Below are 14,488 nucleotides of genomic sequence, written 5' to 3'. Positions count from 1 at the left end.
CCCACACCTTTACCTGACCAGATCAGCATTCTACTAACCAGTGAAATAACTTCCCCAAATTAAGTTTCTTTTCATTTATTCAAAGGGAAAGTATATTTAAAACATGGACTTGGTGAACAGACATATTTCAATTTGTTATAAAACAGCAGTCTCTACAGTCAAAGTTAAATGAAGATAGAGCAAATATTTCTACAGGTAGTAAGTTCCTCAACACAATTAGAAAAGTTGCAGGAAAGGCTGAGGTGTAGGAATATAGAAACATTAAACACCTCTTCAGAGTGTTTATGAGTTCATAAAATGTTATGCTTTTTTAAGATCATGACTATTACAAACAGGTATTTAGGATAAATAGGAGAAAAATCATCCTGAACAAGTTATTTTTTCTAAATTATGTACCAGTGGTAAATGGTATTCTTCCTAATTATTTTAAGCAAAAAATGCACATACTTACCCTACAACAGCTTACTTTTCCTAAATTAAAAGGAAAAATCTTCAGTTGCAAATGCCTTCTTTACATCCCCAGAGGGCCAATAACTCTTTCAAAATTTGCCTGAGAGCATCACATGGACTGGAGTTTTCTATGATCAAATGTCTAATTTCATTCTTCTCACATCAAAATAATGTGTATAAACTCTTTCATGTACCTTGCAATTTATCACTGCTTTGCATTGACGTTATAATGCTGACTTGAAAATATAAACTTTGCTAGAATAAAAACTAAATGAGAGAAAAGAGTTTGTCTTACTCATCATTATATTCTTGGTGCCTAGAATAGTTTCTGGGCATGTATGGGATGCTCAATAAATACATGAAAAAAATGAATGAATACAGATATATAGTATTCAGTCTCATTCAGTAATTGTTTCAAGTATGATATATAGTATTCAGTCTCATTCAGTAATTGTTTCAAGTATGACTATCTCTCCAACTAGACTGCTATTGCTTACTATTCCATGAAGAGGAAAACTGAAGTTTCTCTCATGGCTCTCATTGTGAGGATGGCCAGCCTTCAACGGCAACTTATTTTACATTATGTAGTCCCAGGTAATAATGCCTATGATCTAACAGTCTCTTATCAAGAAATATCTTAAAAGTACCAGAGGATCTTCCTGACCCAGGGATTGAACCCTGCTTCACAGGTGGATACTATACTGTCTGAGCCACCAGGGAAGCCCTCAAAAGTAGCACGTGTGACATTAACTGTACTATTAGGTTTAGACTTATAAATTAAAGCTTGCTTACTATTACAGAATACACTGATTATGGTCTTTTCTTAGAGGAAGCTATATACAAGCTGACTCATTACAACAAAGTTCCAAAACAAACTATTCTTTGTGTTCATTTCTATTTAACCCAGACAATCTGGAGACAGTAGTGACCGCCAGTGCCCAGCTAAACTCTCCTGCTTGCAGTGCTATTGTTCTCATACACAAAGAAGAAAACACACACATGCACAATAGATCAAAGGCTCTGCTATAAAAGCTCAGGGACACCAACACACTAATTCAGCTTAATTTTATTTGCATTTAGTTTTAACCAGAGTAATGCTTATTTGTTGATGGAAATGTTGGCATCTATCCTTCATTCTTCCTTCTGCCTATGGCTTCTCCTTCCTTATAAGCATGCTCAGGAATGCCAGAAAAATGTCAAATAAGTATTAAATATAAGCAGAGAAACAGGAGAGAGGCTGGTCTCCATGAGGTAATAACAGAACAAGAATACTATTTAATATTTACTAATGCTTTGTCATGCATGAAATGCCTTTGCATGTTTCTGGGTCCAACAGGCTACTGAAAGACTCCATTTTATGACAGCTGAGATTTTTCTGAGCACTGTCCCATGTCCTACTTCCTTTTTATTGCTGTCAGGAAGCTGCGGTTTAGTTCCCTATACTGACTTAACTGCCAATTTTGAAAGGTTATAGACAATACATTAGATTCAGCGAGAGCTGTGCTGCCTTCAACTTGGGAGATTAATGTGAATAGGTCAGTAGCGGGAGGCTCAGCACAGCCTGGGGACGATGGATCATGTCAGTGTGGATTTCATATTCATAAACAAATTCTCCATATTAAAAACTGGTAACAAAAGCCTTTTAAGAAGAAAAGAATAAAAGGTTGTTTTTAGAGTGAATAATTTCTCCAGAGACCAAAAAAGCATGTGAGCAGACAAATTTGGAGATGCTTTATAAGCGGATACTTTGGTAATTGTGCTTGTAAGGTTGTGTACGTGCTCAGCTGCTCAATCATGTCGGACTCTGCGACCCCCATGGACTGTGGCCAGCCAGGGTCCTCTGCCCATGGAATTTTCCAGGCAAGAATGCTAGAGTGGGTTGCCAGTTCCTCTTCCAGGGGATCTTCCCGACCCAGGGATCAAACCTGTGTCTCCTGTATTGGCAGGCGGATTCTTTACCACTGAGCCACCTGGGAAGTGCCATGCCTGTAAGGTTACCAGTTTCCAAATAGAGAGAGATGGGGTTTAAACACCAAGAAAATACCAAAGCGGGTGTTATCATAGTCAGTTGTCACCCCTACAAACAGCTCGCCCAGAGGGCTCACCCTTGGGTCAACTCTTGACACCACCACAGCTTTCCTTCACATTTTCTCATCTTCCTCAGTGAGCTCTCCAAAGAGGGAATTTTGGAATAAATATCAGGCACAAGTGGCACTCCTAGTAAGAAGAAAATGCTCCAAGAGCACAAAGAATCATCACTGACTAGAAAACAATCCTTGTTGATGGGGTCAACTACTGAGTAAAGACCAACTCACCTTGTTGATGCTACTGGCCTGGATTCTTGGGAGCTCACAGTCCTTTCTGATAAACCACATAATACAGCTTAATGAAACCAGATACCTGAATAGCATTTTTTATATTCAATTGAACAGTACAAAATAATGCCAAATGTGTATTAATAGAATTCATCCAGGTGTTTTTGTTCTGGTTTTGGGGGAGTAGAGAATGTTTTGTAGCTAAATCGTCATGATAACCTAAACAAGAATTAGGTTCTACTGAGAAAATCATACTTCTACAAAAAGCCACTGTGTGGCACCCACACAGCCGAGATCTTTTTGTGGTAACACATACTCACTACATTCCCTAGGCCTAAATATCATCACCTCTGTGCTGTAAGACAAGAGTCACTAACTACAGCCCATGATCGCTCTTGCTGGAATATACCACGCTCATTCACTTATGTATTATCTATGGCTGTGTTATTACTACAGTGATGGAACTGAGGAGTTGTGACAGATACCACATGGTCCACAAAGCTGAAAACATTTACTTTCTGGCCTGTTCCAAGAGATGAAATTCACAGTCTCAACAGACACTTATTTTTATATTTAAGAAGAACCCAACAGACCTCTTAATGAAGAGAACAAAGAAGAGGAGGGAGAGGAAAGGAAAGGAAGAAGAGAGAGAATCAGTATTATTATTATCCTAGTAATGTAGTAATGATGATGTAGCAGTAGTCAGAGTAGCAGCAGTTTGGACTTGATATAGAATTCTCCTATTTAGCTTTGTGTAGATGTTGGAGGAATCTTCAATGGATAAAAATATAAACAAAGTCAGTCTTTTGTATTTGCACAATAGAATGTCAAATCTGCTGCCAAACCTTTGATATCCCAACATGGGCCTCTCATCAATCAACAACAAAGGCCACTTCTCTTGGGACACTCACCAGATCTCTTAATCCTGAACTGATGTGCAAAGTACCCCAGTTTTATTCCTCCAAATCCCACAATGGTTAGTGGAGGGCTGTCTCTGACCTGTAGCCACTCCTCACAGGAGAAGCAGTGTGGTCAGGCATCATGGTCCGTTGTGGGGAGCAGCATATGGTGGGGAGGGTCACACTCCAGGTGCCACAGACGGGGTTAAAGAGACCAGGGAAATGGCAGAGGGAACAGGCACAAGAAAAGAGTCTCCCTTGTGATACCCATCAGGATCATGAAATGTACATGGTGACTGGACTTTAGGTGCAAAACGGAAAAGGAGTGAAGCCTCTCTTCTGAGTCTGACAGGTGGAAAAAAATTGTGCAGGTCACAAGGAATCAGGAGTGGGGACAGAGAGAAATACAAGGAAGCAGCTGGCTTTGAGCACCTCAGATCTTAAAACTGGTTCAAGTTCTATACCCCCTGTGTCTCCTAGAGGCAAGAAGGACTCCAATAGCACATGACTTGCATATTGCTCTGCAGTTTCTAATAGAAGTATAGATCAGATCAATATTACTTGAAAGAATATGGGCGATGTGAAAATCAGCCATTCTCCTCGGTTCTCTAAGTTCCATTCACGCATCGAGTCAGACTACCAAAAAACCACTCATCCAGAAGGACAAAAAGAAAGCCTGGAAGCATCAGGTTAAGTGTCTATACAACTGCCTTCAAAAAACAGCAACCTCATTTTTGAAGGCTTACTTAAGGAAAAAATGGTATATGACATCAACTTCTAGAACATCAAAAACTCTAATGCTGCTGGTAGAGAACATGTTTTTCAGTGTCTCTTACCTAAGAATCCACATTGGAATTATCATACTAGTAACATTAGAATTACCATATTAGAAAAGCTTTACCTTTACTAGGATGATAATTCTACTAGTCAATTATACTAGTGAAGACTATTAAAGTCTTTATCATATTAGTAAAAGTCTCTTTCCCTTGAGGACTGTTGTGATATTTTGTCCGACAGTAAGAATTTCCTAATTCATTGAGTCTTTGTGTTTTTTTTTTTTTTTAATTGCCTCTGTTCTCAGGAAACTTAATAAAATTTCAGATTTACAGTAAGAACTATGATTATCCACCATGTGCCAGGCATGATCATGGGTGAGAAAAACAGTGACAAGATCCCTGCCCTCTTGGTGTTTTTAGCCCACTAGAACAGCCATGAAATAGACAGATTGAATAGTAATGCCATGAATCCAAGGGCCCAGTTAACTCAGCCTTGGGACATGAAATATAAACACAGGGCAACCAAATTAGACCAAATGGCAACTTCATTCTTTTCTTAACATTTCAAAGAACACCAAAAGGACTATGATTCACAGTCTACGGAAATGCATTTCAAAAGTCCTTTTCCCCTCACCAAAACCCTCAGAACCCATAGCTATTCCAGAGCCTCACTCACCCAAAACCTAAAACTTTCCATTCCCAGACCCATGAGGCTTTATTTTCCCTTCTCCCAGCATTATCCATTGTAATTCAATTTAGCTTCTCTTCTAATAAGCAATAAAAAATCCTTACTCTTTAGGAGGAGACAATATAGGCAAAATAGGGCAGGGAGATAATAGACATCTTTAACAAGGAGGAGATTTCAGGTCTACAAATGCTACACTTAGATAGTTTTTGTCTGACCATATAATTATGATTGTGAGAGAAGACTAGTGGGGGATAAGGTTATTCATTTACCATAGTGGTCAGAAGAGATCTCTCTCACAAAGTGACGTTTAAAGCCAAGATCGGTAGGATAAAGAAGCAGCTACTCAAGGAGCTAGAGGAAAGACTATCCTAGTAAGAAAACCTCACGGTTGAATGCCTGAGGTCTGTGCATATTCTCCAAAAACTGAAAAACACATTCAATCTGGCTATAGGAAACAGGTGTGAGTTGTGGCTGAAGAGATGGGTGGTATAAAACACCATGCAGGGCCTTCTGAGGTCCTGGTAAAAATTTTGATAGTATACGAAGTGCCATAAATAACTAACAATGGATCTTAAGTAGGGCAGGACACAGCAGATTACCCTGGAAGCTTCTTGAAAAGCGGACTGATAAGGAGCTGTCAGGGAATGCAGAAGCTAATCAGAGACACGGAAGGCTTAAACCAGGGAGGTAAGGGTGAAGACTAAAAGCAAGAGGTCAACTTGCATCTGCAGAGACTGATGAGAAATTGACTACATGTGGAGGGAAAAGGCAAATCTTGACCTTCCATCTAATTATACATGAATAGATGGGATTGGGAGGAAGAGACTATTTGGATAGAAATATCAAGAGTTCAGTCTTGAAATTCAATCCATTATATATTAACTGAACATTATTGCATTTAGAAGCTACAGTAATTAAATTCAACTGCAATAGCTCTCTCAGTGCTATATGTCCAGGGCTTCCAACGGTGTCTGGCAACAAGGCAAAGTGCTCAATAAATACTTGGAGAATAAATGCAATTTCCTTTGATAATTACCCCTCTGGTATTCAGAATATCTGAGCAATACCTTTAGATTAAAACAAATTATATGGGACAAAATATAATTTTCTACTTAAAATGTGAAAAACATATGCATTGCTTTCATAGTCAAACTCCAAAAGGTGAATTTCAAGAAAATGTTCTTGTTTAGTGGAGCCAGAATTTGAGGAAAATGCTTTGAAACACTGTTCTGTGTGACCTCTGATTATTTAAATTTTTCTTTTTAATTCCGTGGCATGTGTGCTTTTCATGGTGAGTGACCTCAAATTCCTTCTGGAAGTAAATGGGGAATAAATTAGAAGGACATACTGTGGCTCAGATTAAACTCTACTGGTGGAGTTTCGTGGATGGAGTTCCACCCCTGCTCCCACCCCACACAGGAGAACACTGCCTTTCCGGGGTTCATCCTGGGAAATGAAACTTGGGGGCTGTCCCACACAGACGACAATGAAGCCTGGTCCCAGAGCCTCTCCCCAGCTCCGGAATTTCCATATGCCCTCTTCCTTCACTTCTCACTCCCGTTAGTCTTAGCATTTGACAGATATATACCGTGGGCTCATGTATTAGCAGACACTACTGGTCCCTATGCCATTTTTCCTTAGATGAGCTATGTGGCACTGTGCCTGGCATATGGCACACAGTGAAGAAATCTTAGATCGTATGGTGATCATGTCATATGCATCTTCCAGGGGGCTTTCCTTATTCAAGGGAGTAAACCTAAATTGCTAGAATTTCAAAAATTGGGTCAAGTCAGAAGAAATTGCAGGCCAAAGCACCTTTCCGTTCCCTTCAATTAAATATTACAGAGGCTGGTTCAGAATCTACCACTTGCTACCATATGCAATGCATTTTCCCTCATTCTACTTTTTCTTTCTTTAACTTTTCCTTTTAAAAGTCTTCTATTATTGAATTCTTTTATATCATATTTTACCCAACTTGGACTTATTTCTGGAACATGTAAGGACACCGTGTGATCCTCCGATTCCTAGTCACAGTGAAAAAAAAAAAAGAAAAAAAGAAAGAAACCTGGCTCCAGTTTTAGATAACAGGATTTGAGTCCGGGTGCTTATTTTAGCACTTCCTGGATAAAGAAAATGCTGTGAACTAAGATCCTGAACCCTATTGTAAATGATATAGCATTGAACTTGTACAAATGTGCTGAAATACTCCAGCGATTGCTCGTTTCCTGAGCTACAAAATGAGTATGACAGGGTTTATTAATGTAAATCTAACAGGAGAAAACATTAAAAACATTTGATTTAAGGGATTTGGGGAAAACACGTCCAGAGCTTCCTAACAACTTTCATTTATCTATTTACCTATTTACGGCTGTGCTAGGTCTTCGTTGCTGTGCACAGTCTCTCTAGCTGCAGGGCACAGGCTTTGCGCTGCAGCGGCTGCTCTTGCGGTGGAGCACAGCCTCTAGGGCACTGGGCTCAGTAGTTGTGGGGCACGGGCTTAGTTGCCCCACGGCATGTGGGATCTTCCCGGACCAGGGATCGAATCAGTGTCTTCTGTATTGGCAGGTGGATTCTTTACCAGTGCATCACCAAGCAAGTTCAGCTTTCTAACAATATTTTTAACATGGCTATGGGCAGTGTTCACATTCGCACTTACTGACATTATTAGGAAAACTAGCTTAAGCTAATAAATACATTTGCCATCCTAATGCACACATAACTAAGTGAAACTGTGTGAGAGAGTGACAGAAAGTCCTTTTGGAAATAAGAATAAATAATGTATATCAATCAGGCTTTTAAAGATCTAAATGTATTTCTTAGAGTGGGATCCTAAGAACTATAGCTCTCGAACATTATTTGACTCAAAAACTGTTTCACCAATCTCAAGAGCAATCGGCCCTGCTACCACTTCTCACAGGAGAAAAAGAGAAAAAAAGATTTCCTTCTTCCTGCCCTATCCAAGTGGGTCACTGCTGCTTTTCTCTCTGTGAAGTCTTTCTTCCAGAGGTTTGCCAAGTTCTGCTGTGGTCCACTGCATATTTTAAATGTTGGAAGTGGCTATGGCCAAAGAAGGTCAGAAAATACGACTTCTGAGTGGGCTTGGGGGAGTGCTAGGGAAAGACAGATGCTGCGATTTAGGTCAGCTCTGGGGAGATGATTTGTGTTTACCAGATACTTACTGTTTATTGGTGTTCGTGCTTTTCTATGATCCTTTTTAATATTCTAAATTAAGAGCAGTATTTTAAACTCCCCAAAGGTGATTTGCAATTTTTTAAAATAAAAATGATCCAATCATCCTATAAACAGCAGAGCTGCCATCTTCTGTAAATAGAACTGGCAAGCATTTCATCAGTCTTAAAATATCACCTCCTTTGATTTCCTGCAACCCCCCAACAAACGCCTCCCTCCCCCAAGTTCCTTAAAACAATACTGCAGAATGCTGTAGGGGACTTACAGGATCCCTGTTAATGCCAAAGATATTTGAAGAAATGGTCTGCGTCAAGACACAAGGCTTGCTATTTAACATGTATTATCAGGAAGGCTGCAGGGCTTCTTAGTTTTCTTTTATTCTCCATGGCTTACAGAATAAGAGTACTAGAACTTTAGATAATGGGTACAATAGAAAAATTTGAGCCATAAGCAAAAATTTAAGCCCAGAGTTACCTAGATTATTCTACATTTCTGACAGGGCACAAGACCTGTCTTACAAAGCTGGGAGCAGGGCCTTCCTGCATAACAAGCTTCAAAAGAGAAGGGAGGAAATAAAATAATGGAACATTCTGATGCTTGAATAAAATCCTAATTTTATTTTGCTTAATTTTAATTCACATGCCATATGCGGCATAATCTCTGCTTAAGGAAGCCCTCAACTTTGAGCAATTCTCAAGAAAAGGTATCATCTGCATGGGCAGCCAGGGATACTCTGAAATGCAAATAGTCACGATGGATGTTTAATTACATTGCTGAGGTGCTTGGATGCCGCTCACAATAAAGACGTCCACCCAGCTTCCCTGTGTGTGATGCAGCCATCTTGCTTGTGGTAGAACAATTTAAACCTCTCCAAGCCCTTCCTGCATGTATACACCTTTACGGCAGGGACTGAGAGTGGCCTGCAAGTACCCACTTCTCCTTACTTTCATAATAGGAGAACCTTGGTTCATAGCCAAGCATACTCCCGCTCAGAATGAAGACTGCATTCTCTTTTTTTTTTTTTTTAGTTTTTTTTTTTTTTTTATTTAAATTTATTTAATATATATGGAATTTAGAAAGATGGTAACGATAACCCTGTATGTGAGACAGCAAAAGAGACACAGATGTATAGAACAGTCATTTGGACTCTGTGGAAGACTGCATTTTCTAGACTCCCTTGTCAGATACGGCCACAAGACTAAGTTCTGATCAGTATTATGTAACAAAAGTTTGCGGTGTTTCTTCACAGGATCCTTGAAAGTAGGGATCACCTTTTGCTGCCTAGAATGTAGATTTTATAGCTGGAGTTCCAGCTGTCTTGGACAACAAGGTGTGAACATTGAGGACAAAAGCCATGCAGACAATGGCAGAGCAGGAAGATCTGAGCCTGGCTTCCCGACAATACCCAGAGAGCCAGTATCCCACCCCTGTCCACCTACCCCAGATTCCCTTCCATGAAAACAGAGATAAGCATCCGTCTTGTTGAGGCTCTTGTATCCAGAGTTTAGATGTCTGATTTATGGCAAGTGAACAAAATATTAAGTGATACACCTGTCAATACAGTCCAAGGAGCCTGCCGACTCTGGATAACAAATTTAACTTTTCTCCTCTGCAGAAATTCCTTCACTCATGTAAAGATTAAACAAGTAGAACCCATAAGAAAATACCAGCATAGCATCCTTCCCACAAGAGCAAAGGGGCATTAAGGTCAATTCTGCCTTTGCACATAATCAGCAACCCCACATCCTGTCACCCCAGTCCCAACTGATCAAGTCCAAATACTGCCTATCACTTTAAACCTCTCTAAAACAGCACACTTGGTTATGATGTAGCCCACAGCTCATCAGAGAATGGGCAGAGGTCACCACCTACATCACTCGTGCTCCGAACCAGAGAGGTCCCTATACAATAGTCATTTTATGGATGCGTGCAAATACTAGGCTCTTTTAATTACTATAATCAACAACAATACATTAAAAAAAAACTATAACAGTATACTGAAATATGTATTCTGATATTGTAAGTCCCTAGGGGTACAGGGATACGAAATACAAAGCAATATTAAATAACAGTGATAACAATAGATAATGCTTGCTATTCACACCATATCCTGCTGTTGTACTATCTGGCCACCATACTGCTTGACACATAGTATCTGGACTTCAAAATATCATTATTCTTATTTTACCAAGGAGGAAACTGAGGCTCTGAGAGGTTAAATAAATCAGCTAAGACTATGCAGCCAGTTCCTGACAAGGGTTATTGCTGAACCCAGAATTGCCTATAAGGTTAAAATTATTTTAGCTGTACAATCTCATCTTTCAGAATTTTAGAGATAATAATGCAAGGAAAATTTCTATTTTTCTCACTTAAGCACTGCAATAAAATATTCTAATCTTATCTCCATTTTATATCAATATAAGCATTTCCAAAAACAAAGGAAAGGAAAAAGCAAACAAAAAATCCAATAGAATTTGTCTGCAAAAGGTAAATTATGTTAGAACACAAATGAAGCAAATCACAAAAGTGCTTTTCCTTAATTTCACCTTCTGCTACCAGTTTCAATTTCAGGGTGACCTATATGTTTCCATAACAAGGGTCATTATACACCTTTTAATGCATGAACCTCAAAACTGAAAGAAAACTCCTATAATGACATATTCTTGTATAATTACATCTCTGTATGCCATTCCCTTTGAAACAGGTCTGATTTGTTTCCTACCTCTTTGTTGAGTCTCCACTTTAATAAAAGGAAAAAGCACTGAGAGAAATTAGGCCCTGAAGGCATTCATTGAATATGTCAAGCAATTTACCCAGAATGCAAAAAAGAAATAAGTTAAAAACAAACGGGAGGAACAAACAAATCTGTTTAAAATGAGATTTTTGCATGTATGAATATGTGTGTGTGTATGTGTATGTATCTGGGGGTATTTCTACTTAAAGATACATTCAAAACATGGCAATTACATTAAAAGTTTATCGGTAGAATAATTAAAACTTTCAGAAGCTGCTGAAAGCTAAGGAATCAAAATACACCCATGAGAAGAAAGTCAAACAGAAGGCTGGAGCTCCCTCTTTCTTTTTTTTGAAGAAATTCACCAAGACATCTCTCCTAGGAGACCAAAGTTCTCCAGCTGACAGCCCAGCAGCATAGCGCTCATGATCAGTGTTTTCACAACCTCTGTACACATGCTACAAACGTAGTGCATTTCTCGGTAGCTCATTGTTCATAAGAGACTTATGCAGTAGAAAAAAAGCACTTTTAAAAGTAGGAATACTCACAAAGCCATTTCAAACTGTTCCAGCCATTTTTTCTTTAAATCTTTTGTTTTGCAATAAAATTCTAACCCATTTTGTCCTTGGATATGGATGAGGTAGAAGCCATAAGACCACTGTTAAAATTAATATTCCTCAGGTTAATAGGTATCATTCATTAATAACACTGTGTTTTTCAAATCACTAAAATACCACCATAATCATCTACAAAACCTCTCATACGATTATCATCAAACTGTGAACAATCAAGATTATTGTAGTCAACTTCTTATCTATAACAATTGCTATGCCCAGTGCATTTTGCTGCCATGTTCATCAAGGCATTAGAGAGGATCATATCACCTGTGGCACTGTCTAATTGTTTCTCAAAGAGGCTTGTCTCTAATTAATCTCTAGAAACAAGAAGACCTGGATCAATGAGCCACCTCTCACATTACTGTAGCTCAGTTGGTAAAGAATCCACCTGCAATGCAGGAGACGCTGGTTTGATTCCTGGGTCAGGAAGATTCCCTGGAGAAGGGATAGGCTACCCACTCCAATATTCTTGGGCTTCCCTTGTGACTCAGCTGGTAAAGAATCCACTTGCAATGTGGGTGACCTGGGTTCGATCCCTGGGTTGGGAAGATCCCCTGAGGAAGGGAAAGGCTACCCACTCCAGTATTCTGGCCTGGAGAATTCCACAGACTGTATAGCCCATGGGGTCACAAAGAGTCGGACACGACCAGGTGACTTTCTTTTTCACATTACTGTATTAGCATACGTTCCTTGGATAGTCAAAGTTATGAGTAAATTACAGTTGTTCACTTCCAAGAATTTACCTTTTTATTTTCTTTATCAGTTGTAGGATTGTTGGCTATTTTGTACTGCTGAAGATCTATTATTTCCTTCATTTCATAGTTATCACCTTTCCTTTTACATACAATCACTGCCAAATCAAATAAGAAGATATGCCTGAAAGAAAGAGAGCAAGAGAGATTGATTTATTTAAATAGCTTGGAAGAACATGTGTTAATTCTTCCCAAGTAAAGTTTAATTTATCCCATGAGTTAAAGACAAAGACAATGCTGCACACTGAAAGAATGAGCCGCATGTCCTGGCACTGCCCTTTACTAAATGATAACCCTGCTGTACCTCAGTTTCCACAGTTAAAAAACAGGCAAAATTATAACAAGAATAATATGCACACTGCAGGGTTGCTGCCAGGAACAATTAAGTCATAAAGCGCTGTTCATGAACCATTACTTTTTTCTTCCAGTTTAAAAGATAAACACCCATGGGAAAATATTAATGGCAACAATAGTGGTTAACGTCTTCCCTTGTTACTAGGTGTGGGCTAGACTGCCTTGAGGAGCATTCATCCCTTCCACAAAGATGGCTCACTTAATTTAAATCCCCAGGACCACCTCCTGAGGTAGGTATCATCACCGTCATTTTATTGAGGAGGAAGCCGAGGCTCGGAGAAGTTGGGTAACTTTCTCAGGATCACACTGCTAGTGGCTGCAAAGCAGGACTCACTCCTGGGTCTACTTGTGGAACCTGTGCTTGGCCCTGTAGACTGCTCCTATGCTTTAACGGACAACTTGAAATACAACTGAATGGTGCATGACCCTAATGTGAGCCACAGAAATCATGGTTAAATTTACACCTTGATATTTCTCTTCTATCTTATGAAAAGCAATGTAATTGAGGGAGAAAACAAATCTTATAAATCCTATCATCCAGTACCAACACTTGTATCTTTTTGAAAACTCTCGGTCAGTGATTAACACATATACACTGTGATAATGAGACATTCACACAGCCTTATTACTTGCATCACTTTCAAAGATTGTTTTCTGGGACAGGCTAAAAGGATGTGTCTCTCCTGAGACCTACCTTTAGAGCCTGGGTGTCAAGGTGGATGCAAGAGGGATGCTGCCCCCTACTGGTCAACTTTCTATTATCCTAAAGTTCCAGAAAATGGCCATTTCAATCAAATACATCAGTTTAACAACCACATACATATAGATAATTAGGGACATCAGGCAAGCTGACTAATCTTTAAGGAACACACCTACATATTTCCCTCAAGAAAATCTCACTTAAATGGCCCTTATTTGGACCTCATTCTCAAGACATGTTGTATTACTTTTAGTTCTTTTATAATGCATACCAAAGAGTAAAATTAAACAATTGTGTTTTCATGGTATCTATTATTATTTTATTGCTACTCTCATTTTAATGTGTACTTTTTTACTCTAGCTGACATTCTAGATTTTTCTTTTCCTTCTGAAGAACTCAAACTTAGGGAAATCAACAGATACCAGAACAAAGAAGGGACTACCTAACATGTCCATAGAAATTAAAAAGCAATAGATTGGTCTCTTCCCTTATTTTTATTCCTTTATTTCACTCCTTTATCCTAAAGGAAACGTCCTTAAGATTTTCTCAATCTCCTGATACTAATAACTGTTTTCTAAATAAGTACTGATCCTTCTCACCTTTCTTGTTTTGTATGTTTGTCTAGAGTGGTTATTCGAATTTCACCATCTCCCTGAGGTCGTCCAAAAAGCAAAACGGGTTGGTTCTAAAATAGAAAATGTACATGTCTCAGTTTTTCATAATCACATAAAGACAGAAATAAATATTAGTGAGGATATTTTCTAGGCACAACTTCCTTAGAGCAAATTTTATCATTTGACCTTTTGAGCACATTTACTCTAAAAAGCTCAGGTCTGTATGATATACGTTCAAAAACAACCTGTCCATGTTCATCCCAGCAGGCATACTGAAGACATTAATTAATTTTACTTACAACCCTGATAGAGAAGTTAGCTACCAAAAGAGAGGATTAACTGGAATAATGCAAATCACAAGAAAGTTACAACTGATACTTCCTGAGCATCCACTGTGGGC

General features: G+C 38.9%; 1 protein-coding gene across 1 annotated transcript in view; it reads right to left on the bottom strand.

Moving 5' to 3' along the window:
- Window positions 1-14,488, bottom strand: part of VAV3 (vav guanine nucleotide exchange factor 3) — a 441,372-nt gene that overhangs the window by 191,661 nt on the left and 235,223 nt on the right. Inside the window, exons 13-15 of the mRNA XM_070367578.1 lie at window positions 14,074-14,159; window positions 12,412-12,544; window positions 11,600-11,709 (exon numbers count right to left, since the gene is read on the bottom strand). Coding sequence (XP_070223679.1) covers window positions 11,600-11,709; window positions 12,412-12,544; window positions 14,074-14,159 — 329 coding nt within the window. The remainder of the gene's footprint in view (window positions 1-11,599; window positions 11,710-12,411; window positions 12,545-14,073; window positions 14,160-14,488) is intronic.

The sequence above is a fragment of the Bos mutus genome, chromosome 3, assembly GCF_027580195.1.
Source record: "Bos mutus isolate GX-2022 chromosome 3, NWIPB_WYAK_1.1, whole genome shotgun sequence".
NCBI classification, from domain to species: domain Eukaryota; kingdom Metazoa; phylum Chordata; class Mammalia; order Artiodactyla; family Bovidae; genus Bos; species Bos mutus.
Note: the sequence above shows the minus strand (reverse complement) of the source record. Positions and strands in the feature narration are given on the sequence as shown.